Below are 25,297 nucleotides of genomic sequence, written 5' to 3'. Positions count from 1 at the left end.
GTTGAAAAGGAACCCACACTAAGGGATTTAGAAGATGGCAGATAAATACTTGTTTTCAATCTATCATGTGTAACCAGAAGCCTGCTAGCAAACAGGTTTTGAACCCCTAGTTCAAAGACACTGAAGAACTAGATGTGCAGGAGACAGCTATACCTTGAGGAGCTTTGAATTTAGTAGGGCAATAAGATATGTACTCAGAGTCAGGCGTAGTGGCTCATGCCTGTAATCCCAGCACTTTGGAAGGCCGAGGCAGGAGGATCACTTGAGGCCAGGAGTTCCAGACCAGCCTGGCCAACATGGCAAAAACCCGTCTCTACTAAAAATACAAAAATTAGCCGGGCGTGGTGGCATGCGCCTGTAATCCCAGCTACTAGGGTGGCTGAGGCAGAGAATCGCTTGAACCCGGGAGGCAGAGGTTGCAGTGAGCCAAAATTGCACCACTGCACTCCAGCCTGGGCAACAGAGTGAGACTCTGTCTCAAAAAGAAAAAGTACTCAGACCACTTAAATATAAGGCAGAGTGTGGTAAGAGTCACAGGGATGATACGGGTAAATGCTATAGGAATGTAGGGGAAGGACCATTTCCAGCTGGATCATCAGGAGATTATAGGAAGCATAGGTTTGCTAGATGCGAAAGGGATCCAAGACCTTCTAGGAACTCAAAGGCAGGAGCAGAGGCACTCAAGTGAGAAACTGGGAACTGTTCAGAGTAACTGCAACAGAGACTTCACATATAGGAGAGGAAGAAAACTAAACGGAAGGATTGCTTAGGACTACATGTAGAGAGTCTTAAAATGCCGGGTCAAGAGATTGACTTTATTAGTAGACACGGGAAGGTATTAAAGGTTTCTAAATACTACTTTAGGGTGTTGGGCAGTGGTAGGATAGAATGGAAGGCAGGAGACCAAGTAGATGACTGTAAAGCCCCCAACTATCCATAAAGTATATTAAGGGGGAAAACAGTGGATTATTTATCATTACAGTTGTACTTTCTGGGGAGGTCTGTGCTTTAAATATCCAACTCGGCCCTCTGAGGAAAAACTCACCCTCCTGTAAAAGGGACATATTTATTATGAAGACACAGAAACCATCACATACAAAGTACAATACTCTAACATCCTGAAATACATATACACACATACTGTACATAAATTTATATTATCAATATAAAAATACATCATTAACATTTCTAAGGATGACAAATACTAAACCAATAAATATCGCAATTCTAAAACATCTACTTACATTAAGTGCTGGTGAACAGGATGACGGTAAAAGAAAGAGGACAAAGCGGACCAGAAAACCAACTACCTGGCTTCCAGTTACAGACTTGAGTTGGTTTGGGGGAGGTATCCCAATCAGTTTCCCCAAACACTGAAAAGTGCCTGATGTCATCAACTCTCAAAAACAGAGCAAAGGAAGAATTTGACATTATGGCACTATTTTTTGGCCACACGCGCGCACACACACACACTCTTCAACCGCATTTAGTGAGATACAGAAATATCAATCGATAATAACTTTAAATTAAAATCAAAGCCCCTACAACCTAACCTTCTATGTAGCACCCCAGCAGAATGTTTTACTTCTCATACTCATCTTTCCTATCTTGTGTTAAGTCTTTTTTCCTTTCAATAAGTAAAACTACATTGATGGTCAAATGAGAGAAAAATCCAGCATTAATTCTAGCATGAGAACAAGGCACAAATGTCAGAAAAGGTTTAATGGATCAGCTGTTAAACTGAAGAGTGCCATGCCCTAGCAAACACTCACGACTCAAAACCGTAACTTTTCTTGTGTCCAAACACCATCAGACTATTGCCACAGGGATATTCTTTTTTTTTTTTTTTTTTTTCTGAGACAGAATCTCACTCTGTTGCCCAGGCTGGAGTGCAGTGGCATAATTTCGGCTCACTGCAACCTCCACCTCCCGAATTCAAGCGATTCTTGTGCCTCAGGCCCCCAAGTAGCTGGGACTATAGGCATGCACCATCATGCCCAGCTAATTTTTGTATTTTTAGTAGAGACAGGGTTTCACCATGTTGGCCAGGCTGGTCTCGAACTCCTGACTTCAAGTGATCTGCCCACCTCAGCCTGCCAAAGTGCTGGGATTACAGGCGTGAGCCGCCTGGCCGGGATATTCTTTTTTTTTTATTTATTTATTTTGAGACAGAGTCTCGCTCTGTCGCCCAGGCTGGAGTGCGGTGGCACGATCTTGGCTCACTGCAACCTGTCTCCTGGGTTCAAGCAATTCTCCTGCCTCAGCCTCCCGAGTAGCTGGGACTACAGGCGCGTGCCACCACGCCCAGCTAATTTTTGTATTTTTAGTAGAGACGAGGCTTCACCATGTTGGCCAGGATGGTCTCGATCTTTTGACCTATGATCCGCCTGCCTCGGCCTCCCAAAGTGCTGGGATTACAGGCGTGAGCCACCATGCCCAGCCCCAGGATATTCTTTTGTGCCAAGTTTAGGAAAATCCATGCACTTCTTAAAACATCAGATGCTGGGGACTGGCTTATACAAGAAATATGGAGAACACATATAATAGATTTTAGCCACGGGCTAGATTTTCAGATTTTAACAGAGACAGATAAGTGGTGAAGAACTCCATGAAAGTTGTATTTAAGTCAGAAGATTCTCTTTCGTGTGTGTGTGTTTCTATTATATAGATGAACTATCTCATATGTGCTGTCAGAGGGGACAATCCCACCATCCCATAGCATGTTACTTTAAGGTCAATTAGGGCTTCTAGCTTTCAACCAAATGGGAACTCCTATAAACCATCCCGTTTCTCTTGTCTTTCAGGCTATACTGACTTTCTTGCTTGAAGCTGTAACAGATTAATTAGAACTCAAAAGTCCTTTCTGTCACCTTCACATTGGTCTTTAGACAACCTTGGATGGGCCTTTCACTATACAAGCTAATTCCAGGAGGGACTCAGGGATCCCTCTGCCCGAAGTCAGAACTGGAAGGTGGGGCTGGGAAGTAAGGAATGAAAAGCAGATGGGACTATCATAAGAGGTATAGAAGTTTTAAAAAACAGATATACATTTCGAGAAGATTCTAGTTTCTTCAGCTGGGGATTCTGGGAACTTAGTATATACTGGAGAGTTCACATGTCAGGCTGCATGGTCTGGTCCAGAATCTACTTGGTCTCTGGTCTCCTCACATCATAAACACTTTCTAAGAGATCAAGAACAATTCAAAAGAACCCATCCAATCAACATGTCACAACTGACTGCCATGACTGAGTCAAATCAACCGTAAGATCCTGGGGCTCCTGAATCACTTCCAGAAATGAGAAAGCAGGACTTTGACCTTTAAGAATGATATGCCCTCAGCTGTTACCAATATCTGAGGCTAAGAAGGTTCAAGTCTGAAAGTTGATTGAGTAACTGCAATGATCCTTGGGTAGAGCAGATTCTTCTCTTGCTGCTGAATGTCCTCAGACGTGTAGAGTGCCAGGAGCAGGGGAGAGGGCAGTCCTGGAGGTACACCCTCTGGCCTCTCCCAAGCAAGCAGTGAGGTGTGCATTGTTAGAGGCGCACCGGGAAGGGAGCTTGGTTTCGGACCCCAGGACATCCTGTCCGCAAGCAGCTGCTACTTCTTGGGCTTCTCTAGAATATTGAGGAATTTCCCCCGTGTCATCTCTCTGGCTGGAATCACAAAGCAAACAAATGATCAATGAAAACCTAAAATCGGAAAAAAGAATCATAGAAAGATTTAATTTAAAAATGCAGATTGATTTAAATTATATATCAAGTTGCTATCACAACAGATTCAATCAACACCAACTAACCTAAAAGGGGGTAAAAACAAACCACTATAGACAACTAAAACTGTACAAAGCTATTCTGAAGTTGGCAACTGAGATACATGCCAAATGACTGGGAAAGATTTTATCATCCACCTTTAAACAAATCACCAGGGGATTCCCCCAAAACCTATCTCTGTCTCTAGAATCTAACCTAATACTCATGTTCACTATCTCAGGGGGTTTGCTCTTGAAGCCTAAAATCCAACCAAGATTAGTCTTCTCTGGGTTGCTGGTCTCTGGACATTTATAATCTCAAATCAAAATTAGAGACCATTTACCCTATCTCTCAGCAGTGTTAGTCCCTGGATACTGTAATATAACAGGGTTTATATTCCCTCAGTGCAGTTCATCTGTGGATGGTGTCATAAAGTAGGGTTTATAGAGCTTTGGTCTTCTCTCCCTTGGCATTGTCAGTCCTTAGCTATTTAATATAGCCAGCCAAGGTTTATGGGTCCTTCTCCAGCTTTCAGCACCATCAATCTTTGAACGCTATAGTTACAAGTGGGTTTATACAGCTACTTTCCTACATATAAGGCTCCAAAATGAAAGTAAAACATTTCTCAATTACAAGGGCTACTCCAGAGGTCTCCCATTTTAGATCTCAGAAAGCATACGTAGTGTAACAGCCCCTTCCTCATCCTCATCCTGCAAGGCCATGTTTTCAGATTTCTTAAATGGATTTAACAGTGCAGAAAGTTTCTGATCGCTGATGGCTGGCTCTGGAAGCCAGGCCTTCTGGAACCATGCAGTAAGCACAGGGTAGGCTGTGTGGTCTCCCAAGAACACATCTCCATCCTGGCCAAAAAAGTGAGGTGGCTAGGGAGGCACTCTCAGGAATGAGAAGGACCTTCACCCTGGCCTCCTTGTTGCCTTTCCCAAGTCCAGAGCAAATGGAGCTAGATGAATGGCCTCCAGCTCCCCTCTGCCCCAACTTAAGTTTAACAGTTTCTTGTTTTCTTGTACAATGAAGAAATAAAACAACACAACCTCTGGGACCACAGGGAGGCTTTTGTAACTTCAGTCTATACATTCCCCATCTTTCAGTAGTTCCTGTGCCCCAACAAAGGGAAAGGAAATTCCATTAACTAGGCATAGAAGCCCAGTGTTGGGTCTTGCCTCATGTGCTCACAACCCCAACCCAGACCAAATCAAACAGACCATTCCTTCCTTCATGGATTTACAGCAAATCCTGTACAAGAAAGTTCCCATAAGACTTGCATGCAATTACTTGCTTATATAGTTGTCTTCCTCCACTAAAATGTAAAAACTGAAGACAGAGACTGTTAAGCGCTTTGGTCTTCTCTCCCTTGGCAAAAGATCCACAATCAGATCCAAACTCCAGAGCACATGCTCTCCTGTTCACTTGTCATCAGAGATGTTAACATTTCTGATTAATTCATATAGCCCTTATTTTATTCCTCATTTCTTTATCCTTGCTCTGCTGCACTGCGAAGATTCTTACCGACCTGCTACAGACTCAGCAGACCTAGTGTCTGCTGAGTAAGTGTTGACTGGATAAATTATAATACACCAAAGAACTAGAACCAAGTAGAAATGCAAAAAATGTTAGTTTCCTTCCTTTCCATTAACAAATATGACTAGTTAGTGGCCCTCAGTGCTCCATCCTCTACATGATGGGAGTCTTTTTAAATGTGCCTTGCTTATTTGGCAAGAAAATCATTTCCCTTAATGCAAATAATGCCAAGTTCATGGAGAGACTGGGGTCAAGGACTAACTACTCTAGAGAAAATCCAATCAAATACTGTCTTGCCCATAGGAGGTAGCATGGGCTTCTTGCAGAGAACACAGGATTTGAACTCAGTTTAAGTTCCAGCTCTAGCACTTAGCAGCAGGGTGACACCTTGGGCTGGGCAGATCTCTGAGCCTCAGTCTCTTCATTTGTAACGGAGAGCATGTTAATACCCTACTTTTCTCTTGGATATTAGCAATGAACATGCTTGGTATAGTGCTAATCATTAACACAACATTTTCCAGAGGGGGGTAAGTTCTCTCGCACTTAGTATTTTCTGAGTGAGTGAATGAATGAATGAATGAATGAATGAATGAATGAATGAACAAACTGCACAAAGGGAGGCTAGCAAACAAAACTCCGTTCCTTGGAATCTTTTCCCTCAGCTTGAAGGAAAAGAAATTTACTTATACTTTTGGGCAGATTGGGTCTCACTTATTTCTACTAGATGGGTTATCTGTCTACTCTCAAGTTTAAACATGTAACTAATGATCCTGCAACATGGCTAGAAGCAGGATCTCTGGAAACCAGACACGGGCAATACAAAAGTCTTCTGGAGAGAACAGAGCCTTGTTCCAAAAATCCTGGGCCTGGAGCACTGCATTGCTCTAACCAATGATTTCTGCCTGCTGACCTTCAGACTCACCAACTCCCTACTGTTTTTCCCCAAATGGGAAAATGACCAATATTTTAAGACTTAGAATTTTAAAAGATCCACACAATTTAAGGGGTCAAAAGGGTTTAAAAGGAAAAATAAATAGATATTCTGAAGTCTCTCAGTGGCAAGCTCTCCTTGAATTTAACCAATCCTTTTTAACAACCCTTTTTCTACTCAATCATTCCTCCCCCTTCAACCTAATCCACGTACACAGAGCTGCAGGAAACCACTGTAAAAGTAGAAGTAATTCAAAAGACATCATCTCCTACATGGGAGGAGAGAAAGTTTTCCTACTCGCCAGTCCCATATAGGAGATATACGAATGTATGACACAGCCGCTCCCTAAAAGAGGGCTGTGCCCTATAAATCAGATGCTAAGCACCAACCCCTTTTTGTGCACAGAGAAATTGCTGTGGGTCAGGGGCTGCTCCAGAGCACGTGCCCTCCTGTTCACTTGTCATCAGAGATGTTAACATTTCTGATTAATTCATATAGCCCTTATTTTATTCCTCATTTCTTTATCCTTGCTCTGCTGCAGTGTGAAGATTCTTACCGACCTGCTACAGTAATCACCGCCCGCTAACCGCACCCCCCCAAACCTAGTGAAATTGTTTAGTGATGCCAACTGCGCTTTTAATTTGCAAGACATCAGACACAGAGGTAATTTATACTAACATCTGTTCATTTTTGACTTCTGAAGCAAACTTGCACATGCTGCTACAAAATCCCATTAGGAGTAGGGAGACAGCCTTCTGCTACTATTCTGTATTCCTCGTCTACACGCGCGCACACACACACACACACACACACACCCCCACACACACCTCTTCTAGTAGGGTCTTATAAATGTATTTTACTCTTAGCTTTTTAAGCTCCCATCAGGAATTTCAAATCTCTTTGGAAAAATCTTTAGAGATGACTACTACCTGCTTACAGAGAAGAGAAAGCCATTTCTATTCACCACTGCCTAGTTCTGTCCCTTCTTCTTCACAATGGTTGTAGCTTGGTATAATTCTAGAATGAATGGCCAGAGTAAGACTACATGTTCTTCAGCTTGGCACTCCCAGTTCCTCCATTTTCTCCTTGTTCTTTGTTCCCCATAATGTATTATATTATATAGAAAACAATTCTAGACACAACAAGATTGGGAGAGAGAGAGTGTTATATAGAGTCAGTGAAATCTGTCAACTATTTTCTTTTTTTTGAAACAGAGTCTCGCTCTTGTTGCCCAGGTTGGAGTGCAATGTTGCAATCTCAGCTCACTGCAACCTCTGCCTCCCCGGTTCAAGTGATTCTCCTGCCACAGTCTCTCAAGTAGCTGGGATTACAAGCATGCACCACCACACTTGACTAATTTTTTGTATTTTTGGTAGAGACAGGTTTTCACCATGTTGGCCAGGCTGGTCTCGGACTCCTGACCTCAGTTGATCTGCCCGCCTTGGCCTCCCAAAGTGCTAGGATTATAGGCATGAGCCACCTCCCCCAGCCTGTCAACTATTTTTTTGATTCTGGATTTATTCTCTAAGATTACAAGGTTTCACAGGAAGGCAACACCGCTTCCATTCTAATAACTATGCCAAGAGGGGCCCACTGGTCATCAGCTACTGGTGTATGCCGTGCAGGAGAGAAGCATGACCCCTATGTCAAGTCATGATTTACAGGCCCTATTATGTCATACATAGATCACAAATTGAGAAAGCCACAATTGAAACTGTCACCATAGGGTTAACATGTGAAATGCTGCAGAGTGTGGAGAGGGGACTGGCTACTACACACTGAGAGACAGCAAATGGATAGACTACAATCAACTTTCAGGTTTCCACTGTTTCTGTTATCCCCCACCACTTTTGTAGTTTCTCCAGGGCTATCCAGTTCATGGCAGCTGTAAATACCTGGGTATACTTGGAGAGGTCAGGGCTGAAAGGAGGACTCCACTGTGCCTGCTCTGAAAGTGGTGTGTGGTTTAATATAATCTCTTCTTTAGACTCTCCAATTCCTCCATCCTACATTTAGCCTTGCTTCTGGCTCACTTTCCACGATGACTATCCCCAAACTGCCTTCTCTGCAGTAAATTTTTCTGGTGGCTGGTTGAAAAAGATTCAGTGGTACAGATTGATTTCTCACTGGTGAGGGATGAGGGATTACCAGAGGCACCCTGGTTAACGAGATTGGGTGCAGAACCTCTCTCAAGACCAGCCCTCTCTGCCAGGGCTCTGCACCTTTCCCCAATGACATATGGGTTTTATTACAGAAAGATTGTCCAGATTATAACTTTGAGGCAATTGCCTGATAAAATTCTGCTCAGCTTTTATGTAGGGAACAATGTAAAGTTTAAGAAACTTTTTAATGAAGTGGAAGAAACTCATAGTTCAGTTTTTCAATTCCAGTGCAAACTACTTTAAATATTTCTATGCCTCAACATAATTAAAAATGTTTGTGAAGCGGGGACAAATTACTTTCCACTGGTTTTCTCATATTCAGAAGAGCAATAACAGGTTGCTTTTAGGAGATTGTAATATGAGTGGCCAGGAAACAAAGGAGACAACGTAATATTGTGAAAAGAGCAGGACTTCAACTCTTACATTGACCCTGGGCCACATAGGCAAATTACCAAGTTATTTTTCTGAGCTCCTTTCCTCATTCATTCAAGGTAGGATTAATACAAAGCCACATAGGCATTCAATAAATGCTAGCTACTGTAAAACTATTTGTTTCATTTCAAACAGGAAGTTTACTTAAGCAATAGGATGCCTGGTGGGAAAACTATCTAAGATTCATTTCTTTTAGAGTAACTTATCCCTACTTAAAGACATATTGCCCTACATGTAACAGCTATGTACAAGAGTTTAAAAACTGATTGGTTTTAGAAAAACACCAAAATTCTCCAATTTAACAAGGTATGGAAGGATTTTTTTTTTTTTTTTATAAGAGACAAGGTCTGGTTCTGTCACCCAGGCTGAAGTGCAGTGGTGCAGCCATAGCTCACTGCAGCCTCAACCTCCTGGACTCAAGTGATCCTCCTGCCTCAGCCTCCTAAGTAGTTGTGACTATAGGCGTGCAATACCTGGCTAATTTTTTTTTTTTTTTGTAGAGACAGGATCTTGAACTACTAGCTTCAAGCATGGAAGGATTTTTTGTTATTGATTTTTATTAAATGATGAGGCAAAATAACTTAACGAAGTATAAAGATAAGAGCTGAATGAGCATGCCACTAATGGAGAAAGAGGGCATTGCCACAGAATCAGTATTTATTCCCATCTTATCTCCATCTGATGTTGATCAAAACATATCATTGGCCATTTAGTTTAAAAATAAAAAGGTAATATGCTTGTGCACAAATGCCAGTCACTTTATGCACAATAAAGGAATGAGAAAGGGGTACACGAAAGGACAAAAAAAACCCTACACTGTTGTAGTCAGGATGGAATTCAACGGAGTTGTAGTTTTCTGAGAATGTATTCCTGGTCTGTGGGAATGGAGTTCTGCAGTAAAGAGCAGGTTCCCTTTGTAGTAGACACCTCCTGTCTGCTGCTGGAACATATCAATTATATCCTCATTTCCAACTGTGCAGGTGTGTCTGTCTCATTAATCGGCTGCCCATCAAATTGGAATCTGATCTGCCTCATTGATAAACTGTTGTTCACAACGAGCTTTCATTAGTCTACCAAGTGGTGTATGCCTCTTAATCTTAGACTGCACCACTGAACTATCCTACCCCTCCACCTTCAAATTAATATGACCACTGTTGGCTGGGCATGGTGGCTCATGCCTGTAATCCCAGCACTTTGGGAGGCCAAGGCAGGCGGATTACCTGAGGGGTCAGGAGTTCGAGACCAGCCTGGCCAACATGGTGAAACCTCATCTCTACTAAAAATACAAAAATTAGCTGGGCGTGGTGGCATGCACCTGTAGTCCCAGCTACTCGGGAGGCTGAGGCAGGAGAATCGCTTGAACCCAGGAGGCAGAGGTTGCAGTGAGCCGAGATCATGCGACTGTAATCCAGCCTGGTCAACGGAGTGAGACTCTGTCTCAAAAAACAAAAAACAAAAAACAAAAACAAAAACAAAAACAAAAAACAACCACTGTTCTCAGTCTTGCTTCCTTCCTTGGCCTTCTTGTCAGTCATGGTGAGCCGTGGAGTCTCCTTAGCTGCTGCTTTACAGGAGGTACCAGATCTACACCAAGTAAGCACATACATAGCACCAGGAGTGACAAAAGACCTATTTATTTCTAAAAAGATCTTCCAATGCAAGATAAATGGTAACACGAATGACTTGCATCTGTGTGAATGAAAGCATATTGTGGCGTATTAAGCCTGGCTGGAGTAATGTCGGGTACTAGGTGGAGCTACCTTCTTTAACTATACCAGTAGATACTTCTAGCCAAAAGGAACACATAAAATCCCAGTTTAGTGGCCGGGCGCGGTGGCTCACGCCTGTAATCCCAGCACTTTGGGAGGCTGACGTGGGCGGATCACGAGGTCAGGAGATCAAGACCATCCTGGCTAACACGGTGAAACTCCATCTCTACTAAAAATACAAAAAAATTAGCCAGGCGTGGTGGTGGGCACCTGTAGTCCCAGCTACTGGGGAGGCTGAGGCAGGAGAATGGCGTGAACCCGGGAGGCGGAGCTTGCAGTGAGTCGAGATTGCACCACTGCACTCCGGCCTGGACGACAGAGCAAGACTCCATCTCAAAAAAAAAAAAAAAGAAAGAAAGAAAAAAAACCCAGTTTAGTTTAAATCAATGTGCTAAAGGCTGTTTATTTAATTGGCCTCATAAAAGATGTTTTTACAGAAATGATGCCATTTGTTATAGTTATAGTTTTGACTCTTCTTTAAAAATTACTTTTTTGGTCCCTGAAATCTTGAATGTATTCTATCTTGAATGTATTCTAACAGCTATGACAAAAGGGACCTGCTGATCAGTTATCAGTGTGTGCTGTGCAGAAAAGAAGCATGGAGGGGGTGGTGAAGAGTGAAGGCAGTCACATGGAGCACACACTATGTACTAGATATTAGGGAGATTCAAATAAAGTCAAAGACATGCTTTCCCACAGAAAAAGACTATTCTCAAAGGCAATGCTGCCTTTGAGATGGAGCTAGCTGTTGTTAACAGGTATTCTGGTGGATTGGCAGAGAACAAAAAGAGAGCAAAGTGATTTATAATGCTGATTTCTGTCTCGCAGGAATGTGCAACGTTTCCCTGTGGCTCTGGCGCAGAGCTGGTGTACAGCAGAGCAGTTCCAGGGCAGTCTGCCAGACTGACTCTTCACCACACTCCAGCTCAGTGTCAGATCTCCACAGGAAAAGTATCACTAAGTGATCAATAAGTCAAGGACTAAGCACTTTTTAATGCCTCTGATATGAGAGCAGCTGGTGCTGGAGTCACTGTCAAGAGCAGAAGGAGCTGTGAAGAGCACACAGTGTCACTGGATGAGGACGGGTCTTTTGGAGCTTCATCCCATTAGGACACTTGGTGGCCCTCAGCAGGTGGTGTAACTGTAATAAGGTCCACTGATTTTTCTCCGTCAACTCTTGTGGAGAAGTATACACTAGCAACAGTCTTTGGTGTAAATCTTACTTCTCTCTAAAATATATAAAAGTAGCATTTGAAGGTCGGCAGCCTTGAGGCTTTTGCCTAAAGTTCTTTAGGTGGCCAGGCATGGTGGCTCAGATCTATAATCCCAGCACTTTGGGAGGTCGAGGCAGCCAGATCACTTGAGGTCAGGAGTTTGAGACCAGCCTGGGCAGCATGGTGGAACCCCATCTGCAGTAAAAATACAAAAATTAGCCAGGCATGGTGGCACATGCTTGTAATCCCAGCTACTTGGGAGGCTGAAGGGGGAGGATTGCTTGAATCTGGGAGGTGGAGGTTGCAGTGACCTGAGATCGCACCAGTGTACTCAAGCCTGGGTGACAGGGTAAGACTCTGTCTCAAAAAAAAAAAAAAAAAGAAGTTATTTAGGCATAATAAAACATTTCAAAAAGGAGACTAAAATACTATATACCTGAGAAAAGAACAGTCTGGATCAAACTATCACAGACTATCAAAATTTTTGTCCTCAGTATTCTCAAAAAAATCTTTTTGGGAGCACACTTTCTAGATTATCTTTCTATTGGGTATCTTGGCTCTTTATCAGGACTCTTCCAAAAGCGTGCAGTGGCCAAGAACAATGTTCCCTCCAGTGACTGCTGAGAAAGAAAATTTTATTATTTATTTTATTTTATAACTTTAATTTTTTGTAGATATGGGGTCCTGCTATGTTGAACTGGTCTTGAACTCTTGTCCTCAAGCAGTCCTCTTGCCTCAGTCTCCCAAAGTGCTGGGATTACAGGCATGAGCCACCATGCCCAGCCTGAGAAAGATAATTTTATATCAAACTTTTTTTCTTCAATTCATAGTAACACCCATTTGCAGACAGTGTTTTATCCAAGAAGTAATATGAAAAAGAAAAGCCAGGACTCAATGTGCAGGTAAACAAATTTGGACAGTTCCAATATGGAAAATAATTTTAATGGCTTTTCATAACAGAAAAAAAGGACAGAAATATCCAACCAACAGATTTATTTTCAGAATATAAAACATCAAGCAGGAACACAAAATATGGGAAGTGTCAGCCATGATGCCTGATGATTGAAGGCAGAAGTAGAAGAATCTTAATTGTCAGGCATTTGAAAAATGTTGCATTCAAGTGAAAGACTGTTTCTCCATCAACTCTCCTTGCTCTGCCCTCTTTTAAGAGCAAAACAAGACTAGATTTCAAATATGTATTCTTATCATCCTTCTTCCTACTAGAAACAAACCAAAACAACAGCAAAAAACCCCCAAAGATCTGTATTCGAGAAATGAGAGCTAACAACTTCTTAGCTGCACTTTGTTTCCTTTTCTGAGGACCTGACAGGTCTATTTCATAGTTTTACTTGGTTTCCTTTTCAAGGGTACAACTCAATTGAATGAAAGGCAATGAGATCAGAGCAATGAATTAATACTCTGGGGGCTAGAACTTTTATTAAATACTCATAAATTTGTGCAGAACATTCATGCTTCAGGGCCTTTACATAGTAATACATCCTGGTGAAACACTTATTATGACCAAAGGCTAGTAGCTTCACAGACTTAATATCCTCATCCATAAAGTAAGAACAGCAATAATAATCTATCATGTAAGGTTAAGATAGAAGAACAACAACTAGTCAAAGTGACTTGATCAGAACACAAAGTATTTTGCCCCAAGTTAGACAGAGTAGCTTATTCATAGGCTAGGTTCCACTCTCAGGAAAATCAGACCAGGATCACAGTATAGATAATTTCAAATGACCTGCATATTCAGACAACTTTCCTGCCCTGTCTATCTGACTTCAAGGGGCTGGCAGCTGGCAACAGCTAACGTCTAGGGATGATGAAGGCCTAGTCTTCTTGACCCCCAGGGCAGGGAAAGGGTTACATCTTCACACTGAGAAGCCAATAAAAACCTCTCTTGATTATAATTTAGATAAGAACCACTGGATTGAATAATAATGTCTGAAACTCCCCTGGCTGTTTCACCTTGAGACGTCCATCACTGGGTTAAACATGATGCTAATTGCATTTGGATTGATTAATTTCTCTCACTCCTGTCTATTCGAATAACGCTTAACAAAATAATCATAGCACCCAGAGCCAAATCTTTTCCGTCAAAGGAATGAAGCCATCAGAACAGGCAGAGATGAAAGAAATGAAGATGACCCGTAATTACTGCTACGGTGATATCATTACCATATTATACAAAATGAGTGTTGGGGGAAAGGAGGGTTGAGGGAGGAGGGGCTGAGATTATTTATTTATTTTTAATGGAACCCTACAACCTAAGAATACAGATTTGACATCAAGTGGAACACACAGAAATATAGAACTTTTTTAAAAAAATACAAATCTTCCTCATGAAATTGTAAAATCCAACAAACACTGAGGCCCAAGATACATCAAGTGTCTTGGGCTGTGAGCGGGTATTATTCACGCCACTATTTTTTCATCGCAATAACACTTTGTGTATGACTTGCATCGAGATTTAAGATGCTGTCTTCATACCACAAGCATTCCCATGGTTATTGGAGAATTTTTCTTTAAGCCAGGGAATAATATCATTTTATTTTAATATTGTTAGGGGTGGCCTTGTTTGTAAAATTACAATCTGGGTTTTAACTGCAGCTAGTTCTAGTTTAAAGCACATACAAAAAATCTCTATGAATTTTTGTGTATGGTTCATTGGACAACATTATGGATTTAATTTAAAATACTAGTGAGGACAAATATAATATTTCCCTATAAACTATTTTGTTGTTTAATAGAAACTTTCAATACTTATGACAGAAAACCTATGATCGTAAGGGATTTAAATCTACCTTAGGTGTAAATCCATCACGTATTAGTGATCTCAGATGAATTATGTAGGCTCTCCGTGCCTCAGTTCCTTCCTCTGTTAAGTGGGGATTGGTATCTACCTTACTGAGTTATTGTGAGCCTTAAAGATAATACAGTTAAGTGCTCAATAAGTGCTGGCACAAGAAAAAAATTTCCCCCTAAGATTAACTTTATGGCTATTTACAGAACCCTGTACAATATTTTTGCTATTACATTTATGAAAGTTAATTCAACCGACACTTGTAACTTGCACACAGATGTTAACAAATATTTGTGAAATAAATAAATAGGACACTTAGAATGCACCTAATTTGAAAAGGCTAGAAATACCTGTAAGATATTTTTGCTGTGGTATTTTAAAAGTAGAACCATCATTAAATAAAAAAACAATAAAAATGGATAATGAAGTTGTTTTATTTAGCTTGGACAAAAAGGCATATTCCTCTATTTTCTTATACAACAAATATCCCCAAAATAAAGCAAGCATATATATTTTGAATGTGTAATAATCCAGTGATAAACAAGAGCAGTACTTTAAAAGAAAAAAAATATGTATTTCTGTCAGGTTAAAATGAGAATCAAAACCATTTACTCTGCTAACTCATTATTTTTTGCTTTCTTTTTGGTTAAGAGAGGCAATGCAATACACTGAAAAAGGTTTTTATCTTATCTGGCTTTGGAATTAGACATATTCAAACCCCAGCCCCCATTTCCAAACTTTAAGACCACAAACAAGTAATTTACTTTTCTGAACATTGGTTTTTTCTGTAAAATGGGAATTATAAAATAGACTTTGCAGACTCTTATGAGATTAAATAAGATAATGTATGAAATTCTTTCTTCTTTTTTACTTTTTTTTCTTTTTTGAGATGGAGTCTCACCCAGTCACCCAGGCTGGAGTACAGTGGTGCAATCTTGGCTCACTGCAACCTCTACCTCCCATTCAAGTGATTCTTGTGTCTCAGACTTCTGAGTAGCTCAGACTAAAGGCATGCACCATTACGCCTGGCTAATATTTGTATTTTCAGGAGAGATGGGGTTTCACCATGTTGGCCAGGCTGGTCTTGAACTCCTGGCCTCAAGTGATGCAACAGCCTTGGCCTCCCAAAGTACTGGGATTACAGGCATGAACCACTATGCCTGGCCAAAAATCTCCTGACCTTGTGATCCGCCTACCTTGGCCTCCCAAAGTGCTAGATTACAGGTGTGAGCCACCGCGCCTGGCCTTCAGGTGCTTTCTTGAATATCAACCTATTTACTTCCTTTACAGCACTTAACAAAATCTGAAATTAACTTTTTGTTCCCCCTGAGACAGGGTCTTGCTCTGTTGCCCAGCCTGGAGAGTAGTGGCACAATCTTGGCTCATTGCAGCCTTGAACTCCTGGGCTCAAGTGACCCGCCTGCCTCAGCCTCCCAAAGTGCTGGGATTAAAGGTGTGAGCAACCATGCCTGGCCTTGAAATTAACTTTGTTTATTTACTTTCATGCTCCATGAAGTTCTGCAGAACCTCTTGCTGTATCCCCAGCAATTAGAACAATACCAAGCATATGGTAGGTGATCAACAATCTGTTGAAATAATATATTCATATATGAGGAAAGAGGAACTCTATTTCCTTTTCAGTTTTTTGTTTGTTTGTTTGTTTGTTTGTTTGTTTGAGACAGAGTCTCACTCTGTCACCCAGGCTGGAGTGCAGTGGCACCATCTTGGCTCACTGCAACCTCTGCCTCCTGGGTTCAAGCAATTCTCCCGCCTCAGCCTTCCCAAGTAGCTGGGATTATAGGTGTTAGCCACCATGCCTGGCTAATTTTTTGTGTTTTTTCCTAGAGATGGGGTTTCATCATGTTGGCCAGGATGGTCTTGAACTCCTGATCTCAAGTGATCCAGCCACCTCGGCTTCCCAAAGTGCTGTGATTACAAGCATGAGCCACTGTGCCCGGCCTCAGTTCTTAATTAAACACTGAGCATCAAATATTTTTGTTTAAGTAAAATTACATATGCATTTTACCCTTTAACTCAGAAATTCCACTTTAGAGTTACTCACATGCCTATTCAGTTCAGTACTATTTGTAATAACTGAAGATGAGAAACAACTCAAATGTCCATCAATAGGGAGGGGGATGATCGTGTCACTACACTCCAGCCTGAGCAATAGAGTGAGACCCTGCCTCAAAAATAAATAAATAAATGAAATAGAAAGAAACCTTAAGCTGCATCCAGGGGTCTTGTTGTTATATGTAGTTAGTTATTTTGAAGTAACTTTTATTGTAGGTTAAATAAAATAATTATGTTAGTTATTAGGAACCAAGATTTTCAGCATTAAAAAAGAAATCACTGGCTGGGCGCGGTGGCTCACGCCTGTAATCCCAGCACTTTTGGAGGCCGAGGCAGGCAGATCACGAGGTCAGGAGATTGAGATTGAGACCATCCGGGCTAACATGGTGAAACCCCGTCTCTACTAAAAATACAAAAAATTAGCCAGATGTGGTGGCGAAGCCTGTAGTCCCAGCTACCCGGGAGGCTGAGGCAGGAGAATGGCGTGAACCCAGGAAGTGGAGCTTGCAGTGAGCTGAGATTAAGCCACTGCACTCCAGCCTGGGTGACAGAGCAAGACTCCGTCTCAAAAAAAAAAAAAAAAAAAAAAAAAAAAGAAATCATTATAAAATCAAATATATTACATAAAAATCCCCAATCCCCAAATATTTTAAATTTGAACCGGCTGCATTATTGGTAAGAATACAATTCCTTTTTGTCTTTTCACTAAAACCATATTTACCTATCCTGTTCATAGAACAGGCCTAGAGACAATGACAGTCTCTTAACAACGAGTACTATTAGTGCCTAGATTTCTACTAAAAGAAACCAGGGTTCCTTGGAGAAATGGATAAGATTCCAAATCTGGAGAAGTAAGTGAACCAGGGATATCCTGACATGCCTGAAAGCAAGAAGGTTATCAAGGTTACTAGGGTCTTCCATGTTTCAGTCTAACAAAAAATAAGAAAAAAATTTTAAAAAAGAAGAAAAAATAAATAAAAAAGAAAAAAATTTACTAGGGTCATGTCAAAAGACAGGAGCCAACTTGAAGGGGCACCCACTAAAGATGGGACCATTTTGAAGAGAAAAAGAATAATGATTGTAATAGATCTAAATACAACAAATACAAACATCTATGATATTTTAAAAAAGTCCTCAGTCACTTCAACTCATTCTGAAAATTGACAAATGAAAAGAGGAAAAAATTAACATTTTTTCTGCCATTCTTCTTTGAACTGTATTTCAGGGAAGCCAAACAGTTGCCAATTTAATAGAATAATAAATGTTATTATCCTAACTGTTATTATTTTGAAAATAATATGACTGATACCACCCAAAGCCACTGATCTTCACTTAAACTGGAACAGACAGATGTCATGTCAGTCTTGATGTGAAGGAACAGGAAGCACACAGTACCATTATGAAGAATTCTTGCCAAAAAGACTGAATCCAAACCCAATCCATTATCTAGCTCTATCAGCTTACAGGAAATTTGGCGGGAAAGAAGAACATGTTAAATGACATCACTAGGATAAAATTATCCAAACTTAAAATGTGGGGGCCAGGTGTGGTGGCTCACGCCTGTAATCCCACCAACTTGGGAAGCCGAGGTGGGTGGATCGCTCGAGCGCAGCCCAGGCAACATGGAGAAATCCCATCTCCACAAAAAATACAAAAATTAGCCAGGCGTGGTGGCATGTGCCTGTAGTCCCAGCTACTTGGGAGGCTGAGGTGGGAGGATCACTTGAGCCCAGGATGTCAAGGCTATCATGAGTGAAGATCACACCTGTGCACTCCAGCCTGGGTGACAGAGTGAGAAAATGTGGGGAATCCTATCAGACAAACAACCCATCTTCTTCATTAATTAATGGGGGAAAAAATCCAGAGGAACTAGGGGGTGCAGTTACAGAGAAATTAAAAGAGACTTAAGATTCATGTCAACTAAATGCAATGTACAGACCTTGTTTGGATCCTGATTCAAACAAACCTATTGTAAAAAAACAATTTTGAGCCGAACTGGACATGGACTATTAGATGTTATTAAATAATTATTATTTTATTCTGTTTGATATGTTAATAATGGTAGTGTTTCAAAAAAGGGGGGATCTTCTGGTTAGAGATATGTATGAAAGTATTTATGAATGAAATGGTATGACATCTAGGATTTGCCTTAAAATATTATAGTAAACAACATAAACAACAAAAAGTGTGATAAAGGGGGTACAGATAAAACAAGAATAGCAGAAAGTTGATCATTTTTGAAGCTGGGGATGGGTACATAGGGTTCATTGTAACATTCTCTGTACTTTAGTTAGCTTAAAAATTTTCCATAATAAAAAGAAAACCTCACCAAATGCTTCCCTGGAAATATAGCTTTTTCCTCATTATCACTACATATCATAATATCATTCATAAGTTAGAAGCAACATGAATGAGTACTCAGGGAAGAGTAGGCCAGGGAGCAGAGACAGGGATGATTAATTGGCCTGGAAATAGATGGACAGAAAAAGCTTTAGAAGGGGGTAACTTTTCGGCTGGGCATGGTGGCTCATGCCTGTAATCCCAGCACTTTGGGAGGCCGAGGCGGGCAGATCACGAGGTCAGGAGATCGAGACCATCCTGGCTAACATGGTGAATCCCCGTCTCTACTAAAAATACAAAAAAAATTAGACGGGCATGGTGGCGGGCACCTGTAGTGCCAGCTACTCGGGAGGCTGAGGCAGGAGAATAGCGTGAACCCGGGAGGTGAAACTTGCAGTGAGCTGAGATCGCGCCACTGCACTCCAGCCTAGGCGACAGAGTGAGACTCCATCTAAAAAAAAAAAAAAGAGAGAGAGAGAGAGAGAAGGGTAACTTTTCATGTCACAAATGTTTATTTCCATCGTTAAATTCTTTAGATGAGGAACAAATTACATACAACCAAGAATCAAACACAGATTACATATTTTTTAAAATCTACCAAATCAAACTCAGGTTAAGCCTAATAATAAGGAGCTACTACCTTCCAACCTTTCTCTCTCTTAAATATTTAAGAAATCATACTGATGAATCTAAGAATACAGTTTTCACTTTGCCCATAAAACAACTATGAGGGAAACTGCCCGGCTCAACATGTTGCTTCTACAAAATTTGCTGGCAAGTGGAGAGAAAGAGTCCTTGGTTACTTACTGAATCTTCTCAAAAGAAGCTTTTGAGATAGGTAGCAAGACTAACTTTAAGGTCCAGGCCAGTTTGATAGCTAACAAGTCACAAAAAGGAATAGCTTAAGTTAAAATTCCACTAGTCTAACTAAATTTCTACTATTAATACTTTGCCCTCACACTATCAACAACTGTATATATAAATGATGACCTCGCTAATCCAATTTTACTGCGATCATTCTTTTACTTCATAGATGCTGATTAGGACAAATCAGCATCTACATTACTTAGCTGATAATTTAACTGATAATTTGATTTTTAATTGTTTGCATTGTGGTTTCAATAAATATGGCTCATTTTCTCAACCTGACTGAACAATAAATTCATCAATGTGAAAATACTTTTAAAGATAATTTCCCTAACGGACTTGGAAAAAATGCACAAAAGGTCAGGCGCAGTAGCTCACACCTGTAATCCCAGCACTTTGGGAGGCCTAGGCGGGCAGACCGCTAGAGCTCAGGAGTTTCAGAACAGCCTGGGCAACACAGCAAAACCCCCTCTCCACAAAAAATACAAAGAATTAGCTGGGCATGGTGGCATGCACCTGTGGTCCCAGCAACTCAGAAGGCTGGGGTGGGAGGACTGCTTGAGCCTGGGAGGCAGAAGTTGCAGTGAGCCGAGATTGCGCCACAGCACTCCAACCTGGGTGACAGAGTGAGACCCTGTCTCAAAAAAATAAACAAATAAATAAAAAGCACAATATACAGTAGCCATCTAGTCAGCCTTAATTTTAAAAAACTTTTTCCTCTAAAATCATGTAGCAGTACAAAGGTACAACAATTTCTGTCTTCATTTGCTTATGAATTTGTTTCAAAACCACATCACAATCAGGTAAGAACTTGATGTGTCTACTTAGGAAGTCATATGGTAGTGGTTATTTTCCCTGTGATTAGCAATAACCACTAGTAAACTTTCTGTTTTTTCAGAATATTTGATATTGATGTTTCTGAATAATCTTATTTACAAAATTCATGAACTACTAGCTTAAAATAATTAGAACACAAAAGGATCCTCAGCCAGAAAATTATATTGAGTATAATAGTCTGTATCACTGAAACTCTACAGCTTAACCTGCTTATGGTTAACATATAGTAAATGTGTATTAAATGAAAGAATACTATTTCAATGATAATACAGACCATAATTTAGGATGTTAAAATAAATTATACATAATGTGGCAAAACACAATAGACGGGGGAAAATCTGGTTAATTAGATTCTAGTATAAGCATAAGCATGTACTAGACTTTTTTTTTTTTTTTTTTGACAGGGTCTTGCTATCGCCCAGGCTGGAGGGCACTGGTGGATCATGGCTCGCTGCAGCCTCAACCTCCTAGGCTCAAAACAGTCCTCCCACCTTAGCCCCCTGAGTAGCTGGCCACCATGCCTGGACCGGCTTTTTTTCTTTTTAAAATTTTTTTTGTAGATGAGGTCTCGCTATGTTGCCAGAGCTGGTCTTGAACTCCTGACCTTAATAAGTGATCCTCTCACTTTGTCCTCCCAAAATGCTGGGATTACAGGTGTGAGCCACTGCAACTGGCCTTCTATTCTTTCCTTTTCTTTTTTTTTTTTTTTTTTTTTTGAGACAGAGTCTTGCTCCATCACCCAGGCTAGAGTGCAGTGGCATGATCACGGCTCACTGTAGCTTCCACCTCCTGGCTCAAGTGATCCTCCCACCTCTCAGTCTCTCCAGTAGCTGGGATTACAAGTGCGTACCACCATGCTCAGGTAATTTTTCTATTTTTTGTAGACAGGGTCTCACTACATTGCTCAGGCTGGTCTTGAACTCCTTGGCTCAAGTGATTCTCCTGCCTCAGCCTCCCAAAGTACTGATATTACAGGCATGAGCCACTGTGCCCAGCCAGGCCTATGATTCTTCATAATTAAATTTAAAATGTATTTTTTTCACTTCATTAATTTTAACTGCATTCAAACCAATGCCAAAGTGAAAGTGAAAAGAAGCATTTTTATATGCTAGACCACTGGCCTCAAAATCAGAAGGTTAGAATTCTAAACTAGTTCAATCAGTTAGTAGACATTTTACTGTGTGCCCATTCTGTGCTCTTACAATTGCAAATAATGAGACACCAAAAGAGATCTACCATTCTTCCTTAAAAAATTCCTCCTCCCAAGGCCGGGCACGGTGGCTCACGCCTGTAATCCCAGTACTTTGGGAGGCCGAGGCAAGCGGATCACGAGGTTAGCAGATCGAGACCACGGTGAAACCCCGTCTCTACTAAAAATACAAAAAAAAAAATTAGCTGGGCATGGTGGCAGGCGCCTGTAGTCCCAGCTACTTGGGAGGCTGAGGCAGGAGAATGGCGTGAACCCGGGAGGCGGAGCTTGCAGTGAGCCGAGATCAGCCACTGCACTCCAGCCTGGGTGACAGATCGAGGCTCCGTCTCAAAAAAAAAAAAAAAAATTCCTCCTCCCTCCTTTGAGCGCTTAAGTTTGCTCACCAAGAGTTTGTCCTCTGTGTAGACACTATGCAGGTAGAGAGCTTTGCAAATATGGAGTACTTTCCCCAACAAGATCTTCAAGAGAGGGCCAGGTGCGGATATCAGGAACAGAACCTATTTCAGTAAACTGGATGTCTTTCAGGTAGGTTAGTTAGAATTTATAATGTTAGTGGTTCTCAGAGTGTGGTACTTGGACCAACTACATAAGCATCACTTCAGAACTTGTTAGGCTCCATACCAAATCTACTGAATCAGAAACTCAAGAGCTTGAGCACAGGATCCATGGTTTAACCAGCCCTACAGGTGATTCTAACTCATGCTAAAGTCTGAGAACCATTAGCCGATATTATCCAGGCTCTTTCATTTTGTTTCCAGTTCCCTGCAGCTCTAATTCATTACTAACAGAGGAGGCAGGCTTTTATTTATCAAAATTATAATCATAAAGTATACTTCTCACAATTAAACCACAAGGGGGGTGTCTTTTAGAAAATATGACCAACAGAAGGAAAAATGAGAACATTTAGCCAAAGAATTAGATTTTTTTTTCTTTTTTTTTTGAGATGGAGTCTCACTCTGTCACCCAGGCTGGAGTGCAGTGGCCTGATCTTGGTTCACTGCAACCTCCACCTCCCGGGTTCAAGCGATTCTGCCGCAGCCTCCCGAGTAGCTGGGACTACAGGCATGTGCCACCACGCACAGCTAATTTTGTATTTTTAGTAGAGATGGGGTTTCACCATGTTGGGTTGGCGAGGGTGGTCTCAAACTCCTGACCTCAAATGATCCGCCTGCCTAGGCCTTCCAAAGTGTTCGGATTACAGGCATGAGTCACCATGCCCGGCCCAAAGAATTAGAATTTTTACCAAAACTATAGCCCTCTATTGCTATCTATTGTACTCAGTGTTAAGGCTACAATACAGTCCTTAACCTTGAGAATCTTGGCAGAAGACAGCCTGGGCAATACATTATTATCAAACAATGTAATGAATCCTATATGAGTATAGAACACATTTATGAGGATAGAATGGAGATAATTAATTCTGCAGAAGACTTGGTTTGGATGGACAGGAAAAGCTTTAGAAAGGGAGTGATGTGCTTGAATGAGCCTTTATAAATATATTACTGTATTATTATTATTTTTTGAGACAGGGTCTCATTCTATTGCCCAGGCTGGAGTGTAGTGGCGTGATCATAGCTCCTCAAAATCCTGGGCTCAAGTGGTCCTCTCACCTCAGCCTCCTGAGTAGCTGGGCCTACAGGTGCATGCCATCATACTCAGCTAATTTTTAAGTCGTTTTTTTTTGTAGAGATGGGGTCTCACTATGTTGGCCAGGCTGGTCCTGAACTCCTGGCCTCAAGTGATCCTCCCACTATGGCCTCCTACAGTGTTAGGATTATAGGCGTGAGGCACTATGTCCAGCCTCTGTATTTTTTTTGAAGGTAGAAGAACTACAAAAGCTAGCCTGGGTGTGGTGGCTCACACCTGTAATCCCAGCACTTTGGGAGGTTGAGGTGGGTGGATCATTTGAGGCCAGGAATTTGACACCAGCCTGGCCAATATGGTGAAACCCCGTCTCTACTAAAAAATACAAAATTTAGCTAGGTGTGGTGGCATACACCTGTAATCCCAGCTACTCGGGAGGCTAAGGCACGAGAATCACCTGAACCCAGGAGGCAGAGTTTGCAGTGAGCCAAAATCGCACCACTGCACTCCAGCCTGGGCGACAGAGCAAGAATCTGTCTCAAAAAAAAAAAAATTATTTTAATAAAGACTACTTATTAATTAAGGCCCCACTAATCTAGCTTTGATTTGATTAAGGGATCCTATTTCTAATAAATCCCCAAATCCAGAATTGAGTCAACAGCCAAAAGACAATATGAATAACACACTTAAAGATTCCTACCATTAATCGCATTCTTTGAACCATTATTGCTCAAGTTCAGCTTCAGCTGCTGGGTACATTCACTTCATCTGTACAATCAATGATGTGTCTTTGAGGTTAATGTGAATATAAAAATTAATTTCTATATGCCAGAAATCTATTCAGCATTTTAAGTGTATAGATTCTTTCTTGCAAAGTTACACTCTAAGCAAAAACGAAACAAAAATCTATGACTGAGATTTAAAAACAACAACAGGCCGGGTGCAGTGGCTCACACCTGTTAATCACCGTGCTTTGGGAGGCCGAGGCGGGTGAATCACCTGAGGTCAGGAGTTCGAGACCAGCCTGGCCAACATGATGAAACCCCGTCTCTACCAAAAATACAAAAAATTAGCCAGGCCTGGTGGCAGGTGCCTGTAATCCCAGCTACCCAGGAGGCTGAGGCAGGAGAATTGCTTGAGCGCACACGGTGGAGGTTGGAATGAACAGAGATCACGCCATTGCACTCCAGCCTGGGCGACAGAGCGAGACTCCATCTCAATAAATAAATAAACCAACAAACAAAATAAAAACAACATAACAGAGGTATGACCAATTGTTGTCATTCAGCGTTTCATGCCCCAAGATAGCCAACCAACTGTAAATGAATTCACAATACATCATTCTTTTCCATCCTAGCTCAAGATACAAAATATCAAACTTTAGAGTCCCTTGAAATGAAATCCAATATTCAGACTGATGAAAACAAAAAGGGCTGTGTTTTTGCTTACTAAGTCACAGTTTCTAAATAACTCAAAAAGACAAAGGAGAGACTAATGAATGGTTGAGTGACCTATCAGTTTAGTAAAATGTATCTGGACCATTGCATGATATGTTATTCTCACATTAAGTTAAAACTTTATCTAGGGTGTTCTGATGCATATCTTATGGCATAATATACAAACATCCCCTTACATCAAAAGCTGAAAATGATGACACAAAACTTGTACATGAATGTTCACAGCAGCATTATTTATAATAGTCAAAAAGTGCAAACAGGCTGGGCGCGGTAGGTCACACCTGTAATCCCAGCACCTTGGGAGGCCGAAGCAGGCAGATCA

The 25,297-nt window shown here is 41.2% G+C and overlaps 1 protein-coding gene and 1 pseudogene across 2 annotated transcripts in view; both read right to left on the bottom strand.

Moving 5' to 3' along the window:
• Positions 1 to 1,052: 1,052 nt before the first annotated feature.
• LIN52 (lin-52 DREAM MuvB core complex component) overlaps positions 1,053 to 25,297 on the bottom strand; it is a 118,873-nt gene continuing 94,628 nt past the window's right edge. For both annotated transcript variants that reach the window (XM_031001987.3, XM_063698000.1), the window contains exon 6: positions 1,053 to 3,655. In XM_031001987.3, coding sequence (XP_030857847.3) covers positions 3,600 to 3,655 — 56 coding nt within the window. In that variant the 3' untranslated portion in view covers positions 1,053 to 3,599. The remainder of the gene's footprint in view (positions 3,656 to 25,297) is intronic.
• On the bottom strand, positions 8,485 to 10,350 carry LOC109029520 (small ubiquitin-related modifier 2-like; annotated as a pseudogene).

The sequence above is a fragment of the Gorilla gorilla genome, chromosome 15 (genome assembly GCF_029281585.2).
Source record: "Gorilla gorilla gorilla isolate KB3781 chromosome 15, NHGRI_mGorGor1-v2.1_pri, whole genome shotgun sequence".
NCBI lineage: Eukaryota > Metazoa > Chordata > Mammalia > Primates > Hominidae > Gorilla > Gorilla gorilla.
The sequence above is the reverse complement of the archived record's forward strand: the minus strand, read 5'-3'. Positions and strand labels throughout refer to the sequence as shown.